The sequence below is a fragment of the Bombina bombina genome, chromosome 3 (genome assembly GCF_027579735.1).
Source record: "Bombina bombina isolate aBomBom1 chromosome 3, aBomBom1.pri, whole genome shotgun sequence".
Classification (NCBI taxonomy): domain Eukaryota; kingdom Metazoa; phylum Chordata; class Amphibia; order Anura; family Bombinatoridae; genus Bombina; species Bombina bombina.
The window spans coordinates 702,722,124-702,740,850 of NC_069501.1; the positions used below are offsets into that span (position 1 = coordinate 702,722,124).

Below are 18,727 nucleotides of genomic sequence, written 5' to 3' on the forward strand. Positions count from 1 at the left end.
TGTTTTTATTTTTTACAATGTTTGAAAAGAGGTTTAGATCATTTTTGAGTTTCCTATCCCTTTAAAGCACTTTAAAAGGCAACAATTGTAGTTTTTATAATGTAGGCATTCTGTTTAGCCGATGGCTATAGCATACAATCTACTATGCTATTGCATTCTATTATATCACAATTTTATTAACAAATTTGAAAATAACCTTTTTAATTTTGTATACTTATTGCAAGTTAAGTTAATGTAGAATTTGCTTTTTTAAAGCATTTTTCCACTTTAGATTTTAACAGTTTATGACATTTCTTTAACAATCATATTTTATTTCTTGCATCTTTTTAGATGTAGAACTTTTTCTATCAGGTGCTAGAAGTCTCTTGGAACATCTTCTTTGCCAATGTAATGGGAAGGAAATAGTTGAAAAACTTAAAACCTCCATCTTTGCTATGGCCACTAGACAGCTGGTAAGAAAAATATTTGTAAAGCCAGGCCAAAGATCTTTCTTATTTTTCCTTTTATTTATTGCTTGCTTAAATTAGCAATTTATTTATTTGTCTATTTATTTATTTGCAGATAACATTCTTGTTAGAGTTCTGTGCCCTTGACATTCCACACTGTTCATTGCTCAAGAATTTTAGCACCTTAAACAAGCTATTGAAAAAGCTTTGTGGAGATGACCCTGAAGAAAGTAAAAATAAGGTACTTATAACTTATCTTTTTGTTTTAGCTAAAATGTCTACTACCACAAATACTATATTTTAGTTGTTTTGTGTTTTAATCATTTGATCTTTAGATAATCTAGAAGCTACACATTTGAACTATAGCATCTCTCTATATGTGTACATCGCGTCCTAGAGCACAATTTGACTCTACCTTTGAACTGAAAAGTACTTTTCTTTCAATGAAGAATTTCATATTCCTTTATTTTGAAGGACATTTTTGTTATCCTCACCCATCATGAGAATATTAAAATAATGGAACTGTATCCCCCAGCCTCATTTGGACACTAGTTAAAGTGCTAGTAAAGGAGACATAAAGGGCTATATTACAAGTGGAGCGCTATATTATTGCACGCCCGCAAATTTGCCCATTTGCAGGCACACGATAATTAATCAGCTATTACAAGTAGCTGGTTATTGCTACCGCAAGCTTGCATTAGCAATTAGCAATTATAAAAGTAACCATAGATCAGATCTCTGGTTAATTTTAAAAATGTGCCCCAAATGCCCCCAAAATACAGTGTAGTGTATTTTATTATAAAATAAAGATAGCAGCATCTTTATTTCTCTTGTTAAGTGTAGTCAGTCCACGGGTCATGCATTACTTATGGAATATATCTCTTCCTAACAGGAAGCTGCAAGAGGATCACCCAGCAGAGCTGCTACATAGCTCCTCCCCTCACATGTCATATTCAGTCATTCTCTTGCAGCCTAACTAAGATAGGTCGCTGTGAGAGGTCTGTGGTGTTTTTTAACTTAGTTTATTTCTACAATCAAAAGTTTGTTATTTTAAATGGCACCGGAGTGTGCTGTTTATTCTCAGGCAGCATTAGAAGAAGAATCTGCCTGCGTTTTCTATGATCTTAGCAGACGTAACTAAGACCCACTGGCTGTTCTCATCTGAGGAGTGAGGTAACTTCAGAGAAGGGGAATAGCATGCAGGGCCCCCCTGCAAATGAGGTATGTGCAGTAATTATTTTTCTGAGGAATGGAATTGACTGAGAAAATACTGCTGATACCAATGTAAAGTAAGTTCAGCCTTAAATGCAGTGATAGCGACTGGTATTAGGCTGATGAGTGTGTGTACACTGAATGTATTTTTCTAAGGAATGGAATTGACTCTGAAAATACTGTTAATACTGAAATAATGTATGAGCCTTAACTGCAGTAAAAGCGACTGGTAGCAGGCTTATTAATAACAATTCATAACTTTTCAAATGTATGTTTAAAACGTTTACTGGCATGTTAATCGTTTTTTGTGAGGTACTTGGTGATAAAACTTATTGGGGCATGATTTTTACCACATGGCCATCTTTGTTTTCTGCATAGAAACAGTTTTATGAGCTTCCCCACTGTTGTAATATGAGTGGGAGGGGCCTATTTTAGCGCTTTTTTGCGCAGTAAAAATTCAGTCACAATCTGTCTACTTCATCCTCCATGATCCAGATCGTCTCTAGAGAGCTCAGGGGTCTTCAAGATTCATTTTGAGGGAGGTTATCAGTCACAGCAGACCTGTGACAGTGTGTTTTGACTGTGAGAAAAACGTTAATTATTAAATTGTTAATCCGTTTTTGGGTATTAAGGGGTTAATCATCCATTTGCTGGTGGGTGCAATCCTTTGCTAACTTAATACATTTACTGTGAAAAATTGGTTGCTATAACTATTTTGGTTCATTGTTATTTCAACTGTGACAGCTTTTTGTGCTTCTTAAAGGCACAGTAGCGTTTTTTATATTGCTTGTAAATTTATTTAGAAAAGTATTTCCAAGCTTGCTAGTCTCATTGCTAGTCTGTTTAAACATGTCTGACACAGATGAATCTCTTTGTTCACTATGTTTAAAGGCCAATGTGGAGCCCAATAGAAATTTATGTACTAATTGCATTGATGCTACTTTAAATAAAAGTCAATCTTTACATGTAAAGAAATTATCACCAGACAACGAGGGGGAAGTTATGCCGACTAACTCTCCTCACGTGTCAGTACCTTCGCCTCCCGCTCAGGAGGTGCGTGATTTTGTGGCGCCAAGTACATCAGGGAGGCCCTTACAAATCACTTTGCAAGACATGGCTACTGTTATGACAGAAGTATTATCTAAATTGCCAGAATTAAGAGGCAAGCGCGATAGCTCTGGGTTAAGGACAGAGCGCGCGGATGAGGTGAGAGCCATGTCAGATACTGCGTCACAGTTTGCAGAACGTGAAGACGGAGAGCTTCATTCTGTGGGTGACGGATCTGATCCAGGGAGACTGGATTCAGAGATTTCTAATTTTAAATTTAAGCTTGAGAACCTCCGCATATTGCTAGGGGAGGTATTAGCGGCTCTGAATGATTGTAACACGGTTGCAATTCCAGAAAAATTATGTAGGTTGGATAGATACTATGCGGTACCGGTGTGTACTGACGTGTTTCCTATACCTAAAAGGCTTACAGAGATTATTAGCAAGGAGTGGGATAGACCTGGTGTGCCCTTTTCCCCTCCTCCCATATTTAGGAAAATGTTTCCTATAGACTCCACCACACGAGACTTATGGCAGACGGTCCCTAAGGTGGAGGGAGCAGTTTCTACTTTAGCTAAGCGTACCACTATCCCGGTGGAGGATAGTTGTGCCTTTTCAGATCCAATGGATAAGAAATTAGAGGGTTACCTTAAGAAAATGTTTGTTCAACAAGGTTTTATCTTACAGCCCCTTGCATGCATTGCGCCTGTGACTGCTGCGGCGGCATTCTGGTTTGAGTCTCTGGAAGAGGCCATTCGCACAGCTCCATTGGATGAAATTATGAACAAGCTTAAAGCACTTAAGCTAGCTAACGCATTTGTTTCTGATGCCGTCGTACATTTAACCAAACTTACGGCTAAGAACTCCGGATTCGCCATCCAAGCGCGCAGAGCGCTATGGCTTAAATCCTGGTCAGCTGACGTGACTTCTAAATCTAAATTGCTTAATATTCCTTTCAAAGGGCAGACCTTATTCGGGCCCGGCTTGAAAGAAATTATAGCTGACATTACGGGAGGTAAGGGCCATGCTCTACCTCAGGACAGGGCCAAATCAAAGGCCAAACAGTCTAATTTTCGTGCCTTTCGTAACTTCAAGGCTGGAGCAGCATCAACTTCCTCCGCTCCAAAACAGGAAGGAGCTGTTGCTCGTTACAGGCAGGACTGGAAAGTTAACCAGTCCTGGAACAAGGGCAAGCAGGCCAAGAAACCTGCTGCTGCCCCCAAGACAGCATGAAGAGAGGGCCCCCTATCCGGAAACGGATCTAGTGGGGGGCAGACTTTCTCTCTTCGCCCAGGCTTGGGCAAGAGATGTCCAGGATCCCTGGGCGTTGGAGATCATATCTCAGGGATATCTCCTGGACTTCAAAACTTCTCCTCCACAAGGGAGATTTCATCTTTCAAGGTTATCAGCAAACCAAATAAAGAAAGAGGCGTTTCTACGCTGTGTACAAGACCTTTTACTAATGGGGGTGATCCACCCAGTTCCACGGACGGAACACGGGCAGGGATTCTATTCAAATCTATTTGTGGTTCCCAAGAAAGAGGGAACCTTCAGACCAATCCTGGACTTAAAAATCCTAAACAAATTTCTAAGAGTTCCATCATTCAAAATGGAAACTATTCGAACCATCCTTCCCATGATCCAAGAGGGTCAGTACATGACCACAGTGGATTTAAAGGATGCCTACCTTCACATACCGATTCACAAGGATCATTATCGGTACCTAAGATTTGCTTTCCTAGACAGGCATTACCAGTTTGTAGCTCTTCCCTTCGGATTAGCTACGGCTCCAAGAATCTTTACAAAGGTTCTGGGCTCACTTCTGGCGGTACTAAGACCGCGAGGCATAGCGGTGACTCCATACCTAGACGACATTCTGATACAAGCGTCAAGTTTTCAAACTGCCAAGTCTGATACAGAGATAGTTCTGGCATTTCTGAGGTCGCATGGGTGCAAGGTGAACGTGGAAAAGAGTTCTCTATTACCACTTACAAGAGTTCCCTTTCTAGGGACTCTTATAGATTCTGTAGAGATGAAAATTTACCTGACAGAGGCCAGGTTATCAAAACTTCTAAATGCTTGCCGTTTCCTTCATTCCATTCCACACCCGTCAGTAGCTCAGTGCATGGAAGTAATCGGCTTAATGGTAGCGGCAATGGACATAGTACCATTTGCACGCCTGCATCTCAGACCGCTGCAATTGTGCATGCTAAGTCAGTGGAACGGGGATTACTCAGATTTGTCCCCCCTACTAAGTCTGGATCAAGAGACCAGAGATTCTCTTCTATGGTGGCTCTCTCGGCCACATCTGTCCAAGGGGATGACCTTTCGCAGGCCAGATTGGACGATTGTAACAACAGACGCCAGCCTTCTAGGCTGGGGCGCAGTCTGGAACTCCCTGAAAGCTCAGGGATTATGGACTCAGGAGGAGAAACTCCTCCCAATAAATATTCTGGAATTAAGTGCAATATTCAATGCTCTCCTAGCTTGGCCTCAGTTAGCAACTCTGAGGTTCATCAGATTTCAGTTGGACAACATCACGACTGTGGCTTACATCAACCATCAAGGGGGAACCAGAAGTTCCCTAGCGATGTTGGAAGTCTCAAAGATAATTCGCTGGGCAGAGTCTCACTCTTGCCACCTGTCAGCGATTTACATCCCAGGCGTAGAGAACTGGGAGGCGGATTTTCTAAGTCGCCAGACTTTTCATCCGGGGGAGTGGGAACTTCATCCGGAGGTCTTTGCTCAACTGATTCTTCGTTGGGGCAAACCAGATCTGGATCTCATGGCGTCTCGCCAGAACGCCAAGCTTCCTTGTTACGGATCCAGGTCCAGGGACCCGGGAGCGGTGCTGATAGATGCTCTGACAGCCCCTTGGGTCTTCAACATGGCTTATGTGTTTCCACCATTCCCGATGCTTCCTTGTTTGATTGCCAAGATCAAACAGGAGAGAGCTTCGGTGATTCTGATAGCGCCGGCGTGGCCACGCAGGACCTGGTATGCAGACCTAGTGGACATGTCGTCCTGTCCACCGTGGTCTCTGCCTCTGAGACAGGACCTTCTAATTCAGGGTCCTTTCAAACATCCAAATCTAATTTCTCTGAGGCTGACTGCATGGAGATTGAACGCTTGATTCTATCAAAGCGTGGCTTCTCGGAGTCGGTTATTGATACCTTAATACAGGCTAGGAAGCCTGTTACCAGGAAAATTTACCATAAGATATGGCGTAAATATTTATATTGGTGCGAATCCAAGAGTTACTCATGGAGTAAGGTTAGGATTCCTAGGATATTGTCCTTTCTACAAGAGGGTTTAGAAAAGGGCTTATCTGCTAGTTCGTTAAAGGGACAGATTTCTGCTCTGTCTATTCTTCTACACAAACGTCTGGCTGAAGTTCCAGACGTTCAGGCTTTTTGTCAGGCTTTAACTAGGATTAAGCCTGTGTTTAAGACTGTTTCTCCGCCGTGGAGCTTAAACTTAGTTCTTAATGTTCTTCAAGGCGTTCCATTTGAACCCCTTCATTCCATTGATATCAAGCTGTTATCCTGGAAGGTTTTGTTTTTGATGGCTATTTCCTCGGCTCGAAGAGTCTCTGAGTTATCTGCCTTACATTGTGATTCTCCTTATCTGATTTTTCATTCAGACAAGGTAGTTCTGCGTACTAAACCTGGGTTCTTACCTAAGGTAGTTACTAACAGGAATATCAATCAAGAGATTGTTGATTCCATCACTGTGTCCTAACCCTTCTTCAAAGAAGGAACGACTTTTGCATAATTTGGACGTAGTCCGTGCCCTGAAGTTCTACTTGCAGGCAACTAAAGATTTTCGTCAAACTTCTTCCCTGTTTGTCGTTTACTCTGGACAGAGAAGAGGTCAAAAGGCTTCGGCTACCTCTCTCTCTTTTTGGCTTCGTAGCATAATACGTTTAGCCTATGAGACTGCTGGACAGCAGCCTCCTGAAAGGATTACAGCTCATTCTACTAGAGCTGTGGCTTCTACCTGGGCCTTTAAAAATGAGGCCTCTGTTGAACAGATTTGCAAGGCTGCGACTTGGTCTTCGCTTCACACCTTTTCAAAATTTTACAAATTTGACACTTTTGCTTCTTCGGAGGCTATTTTTGGGAGAAAGGTACTTCAGGCAGTGGTTCCTTCTGTTTAATGTTCCTGCCTTGTCCCTCCCTTCATCCGTGTACTTTAGCTTTGGTATTGGTATTCCATAAGTAATGGATGACCCGTGGACTGACTACACTTAAGAAGAGAAAACATAATTTATGCTTACCTGATAAATTTATTTCTCTTGTAGTGTAGTCAGTCCACGGCCCGCCCTGTCTTTAAGGCAGACCTAAATTTTAATTAAACTCCAGTCACCACTGCACCCTATGGTTTCTCCTTTCTCGTCTGCTTTGGTCGAATGACTGAATATGACATGTGAGGGGAGGAGCTATGTAGCAGCTCTGCTGGGTGATCCTCTTGCAGCTTCCTGTTAGGAAGAGATATATTCCATAAGTAATGGATGACCCGTGGACTGACTACACTACAAGAGAAATAAATTTATCAGGTAAGCATAAATTATGTTTTTTTAATAAAATAACTGCAATAGGCAATATTTTGGGTCTAAAGTTGGCGTGAGTGGGGTGTTAGAAAAAAAAAAACGGCACTGAAAAGTGCCTTTACATTGCGGTCTATGGGAACTGTGTGTTCCTATTAAATATATATGTATATGCTTATACACATATATCTTTGTGTTAATATGTGTATTTCCCAGTAAATATATATGTATATGCTTATATACATATATATTTATGCTAACATATTAACATATACATTTTATATCTATATAAGCACATACGTATATATTTAAATTTGCTGCCATCGCTGCGTTTCTTACCCCCTTCACTGCGTTTAGGTTCTGTGCCGTCTCTGACGTCATCAGAACAAGGCTCTCACTGGAGCCTATGGAAGCGCACTCTTGTGAGTGCAATGCTTTCCAGCAATGCGAAGACGAGCTTGCGTTCGCATTGCTGTCAACTTGTAATACCAGCGCACATGAAAGCAATATTTAGCGCTCCACTTGTAATCTGATCCAAAAGCTTTTGTTTCCTCTGCTGATGGGCACCGTAGCTTGACATTGTGCTGTACATTATGTTTGTAGAGATTGTATGTATGTATTTATTTATGTATGTGTGTGTGTGTGTGTGTATATATATATATATATATATATATATATATATATATATATATATATATATATATATATATAATAAGCTGTATGTATTAACAGAAGAGCTAGTGAATATTCCCAGATGTGTGTGAACTTTTTTCCTTTTTGTTTACTATTAAACAACAACATTATAGGCATGCAATTAACGCAAAGCTGAAAAACCCCAAACATTTTATATTGTTTAGATTGAGATGGAAAATTGGATCCAGGTTCAACAACCAGTGGTACTTCAGACCTGGAATATTGAGTCCTCTCACAACTATGAGAACAACTGTCGTGATAAAACAGTCTTCCTTTGCCCTGGTGCAACATATTTTGAAGTGGAGTTTGATGATAAATGTGAAACAGAAAAGAGGTAATGTCATAGCAAAAATAGATGGATTCTATTAAACAAACAATAATTATTTTGGAAAAATGTTTGTGTAAAAGATCTTTTAGAAAAATCTCCAATACAATAAGAAGTTCTTATGACAGTACAAGCAAAAAAAGGTAAAAACAAAGCAACAAAAGAGTAAGCACAGTGGAATACAGTCACAGAATTCCAAATGAAAGTCAAGATTCCATGATTCAGAAAGAGCATGCAATTTTAAGACTCTTAAACGTCTTTTGTTAAATTTACTTAGTTCTCTTGGTATACAGTTCTTGATTCAAAAACATATGTAGGTAGACTCAGTAGCAGCAATGAACTACTGGGAGCTAGCTGGTGATTGGTGTCTATACAGATATTCCTCTTCTTACTTATGTTATGAGTTATGTGCAAGCAATATTGCAATAATGAAATGCTCTATTATAGTAAAGCATTTATTTTTGTATTTATGTCTTTTTAAATATGTAAATCTCCTTGAATAATGTAATGAGCAGCAGAATGCTCTTCAGGCATTTCTGTATGTAGTGCAAAAGAAAAGATACACAAACCAACAGTATGTTCTGATAGATAAAAGCTCTAACATTTCCAAGAAATGTTTTACAACAAGCAAATTTCATTTTTTTAAAGGGATACTAAACGATTGAATGAACGCTCAGTCTTAGCCAAGCAAGGGTTTTCTGAGAGTGTTATCGACACTCTGGTTCAAGCTCGTAAGCCAGTTGCTCGCCGTATCTGAAGAGTGTGGCTTTTCCTGGCATAAGGTTAAGGTTGCCAGAATTTTATCTTTCTTTCATGTAATTGGCAAGAGTCCATGAGCTAGTGACGTATGGGATATACAATCCTACCAGGAGGGGCAAATTTTCCCAAACCTCAAAATGCCTATAAATACACCCCTCACCACACCCACAATTCAGTTTTACAAACTTTGCCTCCTATGGAGGTGGTGAAGTAAGTTTGTGCTAAGATTTCTACGTTGATATGCGCTTCTCAGCATTTTGAAGCCCAATTCCTCTGATTACAGTGAATGTCAGAGGGATGTGAATGGAGTATCACCTATTGAATGCAATGGTTTTCCTCACGGGGATCTATTTCATAGGTTCTCTGTTATCGGTCGTAGAGATTCATCTCCTACCTCCCTTTTCAGATCGACAATATACTCTCATATTCCTTTACCTCTACTGATAACCGTTTCAGTACTGGTTTGGCTTTCTGCTATGGGTGTCTTTTGGTAAGTATGTTTTTATTACTTAAGACCCTTTCAGCTATGGTTTGGTACTTTATGTATTTATATAAAGTTCTAAATATATGTATTGCACTTATATTTGCCATGGTTCAGGTTTTCAGTATATTTCCTTTTGCCGACTGTCAGCTTCATATCTGGGAAATGCATTTTTTAGCAAAATGTATTTCTTACCTGGGTTTTAGTCTCTTTTTTCAAATTGACTGTCTTTAAATTTGCGGGCAGAATTAGGCTTGCGAGGGCGCAAAATGCAAAAGTTTATTGCGTCATTCTTGGCGCAAGTTTTTTTGGCGCGAAGTTACGTTCGTTGACGCAAATTTGTAATTTCTTTGACAAGGTTGCGTCATCTGTGACGCGAGTGTGTCATTTCCGGACGTTATTGGCGCAAAAAAAATATATTTTTCCGTTTGTGTGCGTCATACTTGGCGGCAAATATTTTCGTTATTTAAGACCCCATTCCTATATGCCTCTTACCTTTTTCTCTATCAGAGGGCTATGCTGTTTGCATTTTTTTTTCCATTCCTGAAACTGCCATATAAGGAAATTGATAAATGTTGCTTTATATGTTGTTTTTTTCTCTTACATTTGCAAGATGTATCAATCTGATCCTGTCTCAGAAATCACTGTTGGAATCCTGCTGCCTGATAACAGTTCTACCAAAGCTAAGTGCATTTGTTGTAAATTTGTGGAGGTTATTTCTCCAGCTGTGGCTTGTAATAGTTGTCATGATAAACTTTTACATGCAGAGAATGTATCCATCAGTAGTAGTTCATTACCTGTTGCTGTTCCTTCAACATCTAATGCACAAGATATACCTGTAAATTTAAAATAATTTATTTCTGATTCTATTCAGAAGGCTTTGTATGCCATCCCGCCTTCTAATAAACGTAAAAGGTCTTTCTCTTGTAAAGGTGTATCCAGTCCACGGGCTCATCCATTACTTGTGGGATATTCTCCTTCCCAACAGGAAGCTGCAAGAGGACACCCACAGCAGAGCTGTCTATATAGCTCCTCCCCTAGCTGCCACCCCCAGTCATTCTCTTGCAGCTCTCGACAAGAAAAGAAGTATCAAGAGAGATGTGGTGACTTAGTGTAGTTTTTACCTTCAATCAAAAGTTTGTTATTTTTAAACGGTACCGGCGTTGTACTGTTTTTATTCTCAGGCAGAAATTGGAAGAAGACTTCTGCATGGAGGTTTGATGATCTTAGCGGTTTCTAACTAAGGCCCATTGCTGTTCTCACACATAACTGAAGAGTATGGAAAGAAAACTTCAGTTGGGGGGGACGGTCTGCAGATTGCCTGCTTTGTATAGGCCTGCTGCCAGTATATTTTTTTCTAGAGAGATAAGGTCTAGAAAATGCTGACAGTGCCTGGTATATTTAAGGTAAGCCTGATACAGTGATTTAACAACAACTGGGATCATGCTTGCAAAAAGGGATAATATTCATGTTAATACCTATATTACTTAGTGTAAAAAACGTTTGCATGATTTATAAATAAAAACGTTTTTTCTCTGAGGGTGATAAATCTTTATTTGGGGCCTAGTTTCCACATGGCTTGTTAGATTACTCCTAGGAGTACTTTTTTAAGGCCCTGACTTTGAGTGCATGGTGGGAGGGGCCTATTTTCGTTTTCAGTCTGAGACATCCAGCTTCCCTGAAGGAGTACTCTGGCTTATAGGACCTCTATAGAGGGTTTTGTTCCTGCAAAAATCATTTTTAAGGGCAGGTAGGAGCCACAGCAGAGCTGTGGCAGTGTGTTTGACTGTTTGTTAACAGGTTTAATGTTTTTCTAATTCGTTTTTGGGCCTGAGGGGGTTAATCATCCATTTGCAAGTGGGTGCAATGCTGCTTTAGTCCCTTATACACACTGTAAAAATTTCGTAGAGTTTACTAATTTTTTTCACAGTTTTGCAGTTTATGTGGTAGTTTTTCTCTCTTAAAGGCACAGTTACCGTTTTTTTATTATTGCTTTTTTCACATTTATTAAAGTGTTTTCCAAGCTTGCTGGTCTCATTACTAGTCTGTTAAACATGTCTGACATAGAGGAAACTCCTTGTTCATTATGTTTAGAAGCCATTGTGGAACCCCCTCTTAGAATGTGTACCAAATGCACTGACCTTTCTATAAGTTATAAGACCATATTATGGCTTTTAAAGATTTATCACCTGAGGTTTCTGAGACTGACTAAAGGGAGGTTATGCCATCTAGCACTCCCCACGTGTCAGAACCTATAACTCCCGCTCAAGGGATGCCAAGTACATCTATCACGTCCAATGCGTTTACTTTACAAGACATGGCGGCAGTTATGAATCATACCCTCACAGAGGTATTGTCCAAACTGCCGGGGTTACAAGGAAAGCGAGACAGCTCTGGGACTAGAACAAATACAGAGCTCTCTGACGCTTTAGTAGCTATGTCTGATATACCCTCACAATGTGCAGAAGTTAAAGCAGGAGAGCTTCTATCTGTGGGTGACTTCTCTGTTTCAGGGAAGGTGTTACTTCAGTCTGACTCTGAAATGACAGCATTTAAATTTAAGCTTGAACACCTCCGCGTGTTGCTCAGGGAGGTTTTAGCGACTCTGGATGACTGTGACACCATTGTAGTCACAGAGACATTGTGTAAAATGGACAAATACTTTGCAGTGCCTGTTTACACTGATGTTTTTCCAATCCCTAAGAGGTTTTCAGAAATTATTACTAAGGAATGGGATAGACCAGGTGTGCCGTTCTCTCCCCCTCCTGCTTTTAAGAAAATGTTTCCTATAGATGCCGCTACACGGGACTTGTGGCAGACGGTCCCTAAGGTGGAGGGATAAGAAATTAGAGGGTTTCCTTAAGAAAATCTTTATACAACAAGGTTTTATTCTCCAGCCTCTTGCATGCATTGCCCCAGTCACTGCTGCAGTGGCTTTCTGGTTTGAGTCTCTGGAGGAGTCTTTACAGGTAGAGACCCCGTTGGATGATATCCTTGACAGGCTTAAAGCTCTTAAGTTAGCCAATTCATTTATTTCTGACGCCGTTTTTCATTTAACCAAGCTAACGGCTAAAAATTCAGGTTTTGCCATTCAGGCACGTAGGGCGCTATGGCTTAAATCCTGGTCAGCTGATGTCACTTCAAAGTCTAAACTTCTCAAGATCCCCTTCAAAGGGCAGACCCTATTTGGGCCTGGACTGAAGGAGATCATTTCTGATTTTACTGGTGGAAAAGGCCACGCCCTTCCCCAGGATAGGTCCAACAAGTAAGGACCAAACAGACTAATTTTCGTTCCTTTCGAGTGGCGCAGCTTCATCTTCTTCTTCTACAAAACAAGAGGGAAATTTTGCCCAGTCCAAGCCAGTCTGGAAACCTAACCAGGCTTGGAACAAGGGGATGCAGGTCAAAAAGCCTGCTGCTGCCTCTTAGACAGCATGAAGGAGTAGCCCCCGATCCGGGACCGGATCTAGTGGGGGGGCAGACTTTCTCTCTTCGCCCAGGCTTGGGCAAGAGACGTCCAGGATCCCTGGGCTCTGGAGATTGTTTCCCAGGGATATCTTCTGGATTTCAAAGCTTCATCTCCAAAGGGGAGATTTCATCTCTCACAATTATCTGCAAACCAGATAAAGAGAGAGGCATTCTTACATTGCATTCAAGACCTACTAGTTATGGGAGTGATCCACCCAGTTCCAAAGGAGGAACAGGGGCAGGGCTTCTATTCAAATCTGTTTATAGTTCCCAAGAAAGAGGGAACTTTCAGACCAATCTTGGATCTCAAGATCCTAAACAAATTTCTCAGGGTCCCATCCTTCAAGATGGAGACTATTCGAACCATCCTACCTATGATCCAGGAGGGTCAATATATGACTACCGTGGATTTAAAGGATGCTTATCTACATATTCCGATACATAGGGATCATCATCAGTTTCTCGGGTTCGCCTTCCTCGACAGGCATTACCAGTTTGTGGCTCTTCCCTTCGGGTTAGCCACGGCACCAAGAATCTTTACGAAGGTTCTAGGGTCCCTTCTGGCGGTTCTAGGACCGCGGGGTATAGCAGTAGCCCCTTACCTAGACGACATCCTGATACAGGCGTTAACTTTTCAAATCGCCAGGTCCCATACAGACATTGTTCTGGCATTCCTAAGGTCTCACGGGTGGAAGGTGTTCTCTCTCACCTCTCACAAGAGTTTCCTTCCTAGGAACTCTGATAGATTCAGTAGAAATGAAGATTTATCTGACAGAGGTCAGGTTGTCAAAACTTCTAACTCCCTGCCGTGCTCTTTATTCCATTTCTCGTCTGTCAGTGGCTCAGTGTATGGAGGTAATCGGATTAATGGTAGCGGCAATGGACATAGTTCCGTTTGCCTGCCTACATCTCAGACCACTGCAACTTTGCATGCTCAATCAGTGGAATGGGGATTACACAGATTTGTCCCCTCTACTAAATCTGGATCAAGAGACCAGGGATTCTCTTCTCTGGTGGCTATCTCGGGTCCATCTGTCCAAGGGAATGAGTTTCCGCAGGCCAGAATGGACTATAGTAACGACAGATGCCAGCCTTCTGGGCTGGGGTGCAGTCTGTAACTCCCTGAAGGCTCAGGGTTCGTGGACTCAGGAGGAGGCCCTCCTTCCGATAAACATTCTGGAACTTAGAGCAATATTCAATGCTCTTCAGGCTTGGCCTCAGCTACCTGCGGTCAGGTTAATCAGATTTCAGTCGGACAACATCACGACTGTAGCCTATATCAACCATCAGGGGGGGACAAGGAGCCCCCTGGCAATGTTGGAGGTTTCAAAGATAATTCTATGGGCAGAGGTTCACTCTTGCCATCTCTAAGCTATCCATATCCCAGGAGTAGAGAACTGGGAGGCAGATTTTCTAAGTCTGCAGACTTTTCATCCAGGGGAGTGGAAGCTCCATCCGGAGGTATTTGCACCGTTGATCCAACTTTGGGGCAAACCAGAACTGGATCTCATGGCGTCTCGTCAGAACGCCAAGCTTCCTTGTTACGGGTCCAGGTCCAGGGATACCAAGGCAGCGCTGATAGATGCTCTAGCAGCGCCCTGGTCCTTCAGCCTGGCTTATGTGTTTCCACCGTTTCCTCTGCTCCCTCGTCTGATTGCCAAGATCAAGCAGGAGAGAGCTTCGGGGATCTTGATAGCCCCTGCGTGGCCACGCAGGACTTGGTATGCAGATCTGGTGGACATGTCATCCTTTCCACCATGGACTCTGCCGCTAAGGCAGGACCTTCTACTTCAAGGTCCCTTCAAACATCCAAATCTAATTTCTCTGCGTCTGACTGCTTGGAGATTGAACGCTTGATTCTATCAAAGCGTGGTTTTTCCGAATCGGTCATTGATACCTTAATTCAGGCTCGAAAGCCTGTCACCAGGAAAATCTATCATAAGATATGGTGTAAATATCCTCATTGGTGTGAATCCAAGGGTTACTCGTGGAGTAAGTTCAGGATTCCTAGGATATTATCTTTTCTCCAGATTTCTGCTCTATCTTTTCTTTTGCACAAACGTCTGGCTGAGGTTCCAGACGTTCAGGCGTTTTGTCAGGCTTTAGTTAGGATCAAGCCTATGTTTAAACCTGTTGCTCCGCCATGGAGTTTAAATTTAGTTCTTATAGTTCTTCAAGGGGTTCCGTTTGAACCTTTGCATTCCATAGATATTAGCTTTTATCTTGGAAAGTTCTGTTTTTAGTAGCTATCTCCTCGGCTCGAAGAGTTTCGGAGTTATCTGCTTTACAATGTGATTCCCCTTATCTGATTTTCCATGCAGATAAGGTAGTGTTACGTACCAAACCTCGGTTTCTTCCTAAGGTGGTATCTAATAAGAATATCAATCAGGAGATTGTTGTTCCTTCACTATGTCCTAATCCTTCTTCAAAGAAGGAACGTCTATTACACAATCTTGATGTGGTTCGTGCTTTAAAGTTTTATTTACAAGCTACGAAGGATTTTCGTCAAACATCTGCTTTGTTTGTTGTCTACTCTGGACAGAGGAGAGGCCAAAAGGCTTCGGCAACTTCTCTTTCTTTTTGGCCAGCAGCCTCCTGAAAGAATTACAGCTCATTCTACTAGAGCAGTAGCTTCCAAAACATGAGGCCTCTGTTGAACAGATTTGTAAGGCGGCGACTTGGTCTTCGCTTTATACCTTTTCTAAATTCTATAAATTTGATACTTTTGCTTCTTCGGAGGCTATTTTTGGGAGAAAGGTCTTACAGGCAGTGGTGCCTTCCGTTTAAGTTCCTGCCTTGTCCCTCCCTTTATCCGTGTCCTAAAGCTTTGGTATTGGTATCCCACAAGTAATGGATGAACTCGTGGACTGGATACACCTTTACAAGAGAAAACAAAATTTATGCTTACCTGATAAATTTATTTCTCTTGTGGTGTATCCAGTCCACGGCCCGCCCTGTCATTTTAAGGCAGGTGGTTTTTTATTTTTAAACTACAGTCACCACTGCACCCTATAGTTTCTCCTTTTTTTCTTGCTTGTCTTAGGTCGAATGACTGGGGGTGGCAGTTAGGGGAGGAGCTATATAGACAGCTCTGCTGTGGGTGTCCTCTTGCAGCTTCCTGTTGCGAAGGAGAATATCCCACAAGTAATGGATGAACCATTATAAATAAATTTATCAGGTAAGCATAAATTTTGTTTTTTTGGGTTGTGGATTCATTTTTTTCAGCGGAAAATGGCTGTTATTATTTTATCCCTCCCTCTCTAGTGACTCTTCTGTGGAGTGCCACATCTTGGGTATTACTATCCCATACGTCACTAGCTCATGGACTCTTGCCAATTACATGAAAGAAAACGTAATTTATGTAAGGACTTACCTGATAAATTTATTTCTTTCATATTGGCAATGAGACCCACCCTTTTTATGGTGGTTATGATTTTTTGTATAAAGCACAATTATTTCCAAATTCCTTTGTTGATGCTTTTTAATCCTTTCTTTATTACCCCACTACTTGGCTATTCGTTAAACTGAATTGTAGGTGTGGTGAGGGGTGTATTTATAGGCATTTTGAGGTTTGGGAAACTTTGCCCCTCCTGGTAGGAATGTATATCCCATACGTCACTAGCTCATGGACTCTTGCCAATATGAAAGAAATTAATTTATCAGGTAAGTTCTTACATAAATTATGTTTTTTTCTATGTTTTTGTTCTATAATTTGCTTTTGTTCCTTTTATTTATTATTTATTGCAACTCATATACTTTATACACCAATTTTAATTCATTTCTTAGCAAAGGCATTATCTAAGTATTGTGATGCTGTGCACGGTATATCCATAGTTTAATTGACTTACACCCTTGATGTTTGTTATTTACAGGTACGATTATTTGGAGTTTACAGACGCTAGAGGTGGTAAAGTTCGATATGACCATAAAGTTGGTAGTGAAAAATGGCCTAAGGTACATAGAAAGGGAATTAAATTTTTAATCTTATAGCAAGTTTTAACACCCAGTGTTTGCATGTTTATTCTGCTTTTTATAAAGTCTTATGCAGAATCTTAAAGGAGCTCTTTTTTGTTTTCTGCCTTGGAATCCCACAGAAGGTTACTTTTAAAGCTGGCCCACAACTGCAGTTTTTGTTTCATTCGGACAGTAGCCACAATGAGTGGGGCTACAAATTCACTGTCACAGCTTATGGCCTTCCAGACATTACCCTCTCTTGGGGCTCTGACTTGCAACTCCTTGTGGCAAAATTGATGGGCCGTCTGGCTTCTAGAAGTATGGCTTTAAAATCCACGTGTGGTAAGTTTTGTTTTGTTTTTTGGCTTAGAGCATGGCTCTTATTAACAATCATAATAATCGTGATTACAGAGAAATTAAACCCTTTGAGAATGTTGCTTTATAACTCATTTATAACTGAATCTAGCTTCAGCAGAGGAGATAAAATATGGAAAGCATGGTTTTAAATATAGAAGAATTTAAAGGTACAGTAAACCCCTTGGGATTTTTAGATAAAATGTTTAGTTATGCGTAATGAAACAACTTTGCAATGTATTTTTAATATTTATTTTGCCCCTTTCTCAAGTAATGTGGCTTCAAATAGCAGTTAAATTGAACTTCAAATGAATATTAGATTTTTTTTTTCTGACAATTTTAAAAGTTATGTCTTTTTCCACTCCCCGTGTACCATGTAACAGCCATCAGCCAATCACAAATGGATATACGTACCATGTGACAGCCATCAGCCAATCACAAATGCATATACGCTTATTCTGTGAATTCTTGCACATGCTCAGTAGGAGCTGGTGACTCAAAAAGTTTAAATATAAAAAGACTGCACTTTTTTAATGGAAATAAATTTGAAAGTTGTTTAATTGTGACTTGAGTGTCCCTTTAATGCATCCTGCTGACTTCTAAAAAATAACTGCTTCATATATGCCCCTAATTGGCTTTATCAGCTAACAACTGGAAATTCTAACTTTATGCCCGTGGTTAGCCTTCTTGTCTGTGGACTAATGCCAAGATTGGCTCCTCCAACTAAGGCACATGGTGGGGGTGGAGTTTTGCTATTGAAAAATAATTGCATTTAAAGGGATCATAATTTGTTTTATTCACAATGGAAATCTTGTTGTAATTGCAAGGGGTTTACTGTCCCTTTATTTTCTAACAGGACAGTGTCCATTACATTATAGAGTCTAAATTTTTGTTCAATATTAAAGCTACCAAAATGATTCAGATAAAGTATGCAATTTTAAATAGCTTTCCAATTTACTTACATTATGCAATTTGCTTCATTCTCTTCTTATCCGTTGTTGAAAAGCATATCTAGCTAGGCTCAGGAGCTTGGTGCTAGCTGTTGATTGGTGGCTGTACAAATATATCCAGGTATGAAGTCAAGTGGGAACGCATGGGAACGGAGTTTCTGCACTATTTTTGCAGGTGGAACTAAGTTCCCCCTGGAAAGAAAACTGAAAAACTTCAGTAAACACTGCTGCTGCTGGTGGGAGGAGATGGAGCACAGTCTGGTTAGAGGGATAGGGAGATCATCTAGTAATGGGCAGTAACACTTGCTCTGGGGTTATTTAGCTCCCCTCAGCAGAAATAGGACTATTGCACCTTAAGTGGGTGACTAGTCTCAGGCCCAAAAGCAACAATTCAACCCTTCATTGGATTTAATTTGCTTTCATTAACCAAAGTGCATAGATTATATACATATAAATACAGTGTGTGTGTATATAAAACAATATTGATTG

General features: G+C 40.7%; 1 protein-coding gene across 1 annotated transcript in view; it reads left to right on the plus strand.

Annotated features, from left to right (window-relative positions):
* The window catches only part of ZZEF1 (zinc finger ZZ-type and EF-hand domain containing 1), a gene marked incomplete in the record, with an annotated part of 722,361 nt that overhangs the window by 276,567 nt on the left and 427,067 nt on the right, over positions 1–18,727 (plus strand). Inside the window, 5 exon segments of the mRNA XM_053707503.1 lie at positions 331–452; positions 562–687; positions 8,112–8,281; positions 16,853–16,934; positions 17,075–17,276. Of these exon segments, the coding sequence (XP_053563478.1) occupies positions 331–452; positions 562–687; positions 8,112–8,281; positions 16,853–16,934; positions 17,075–17,276 (702 nt within the window).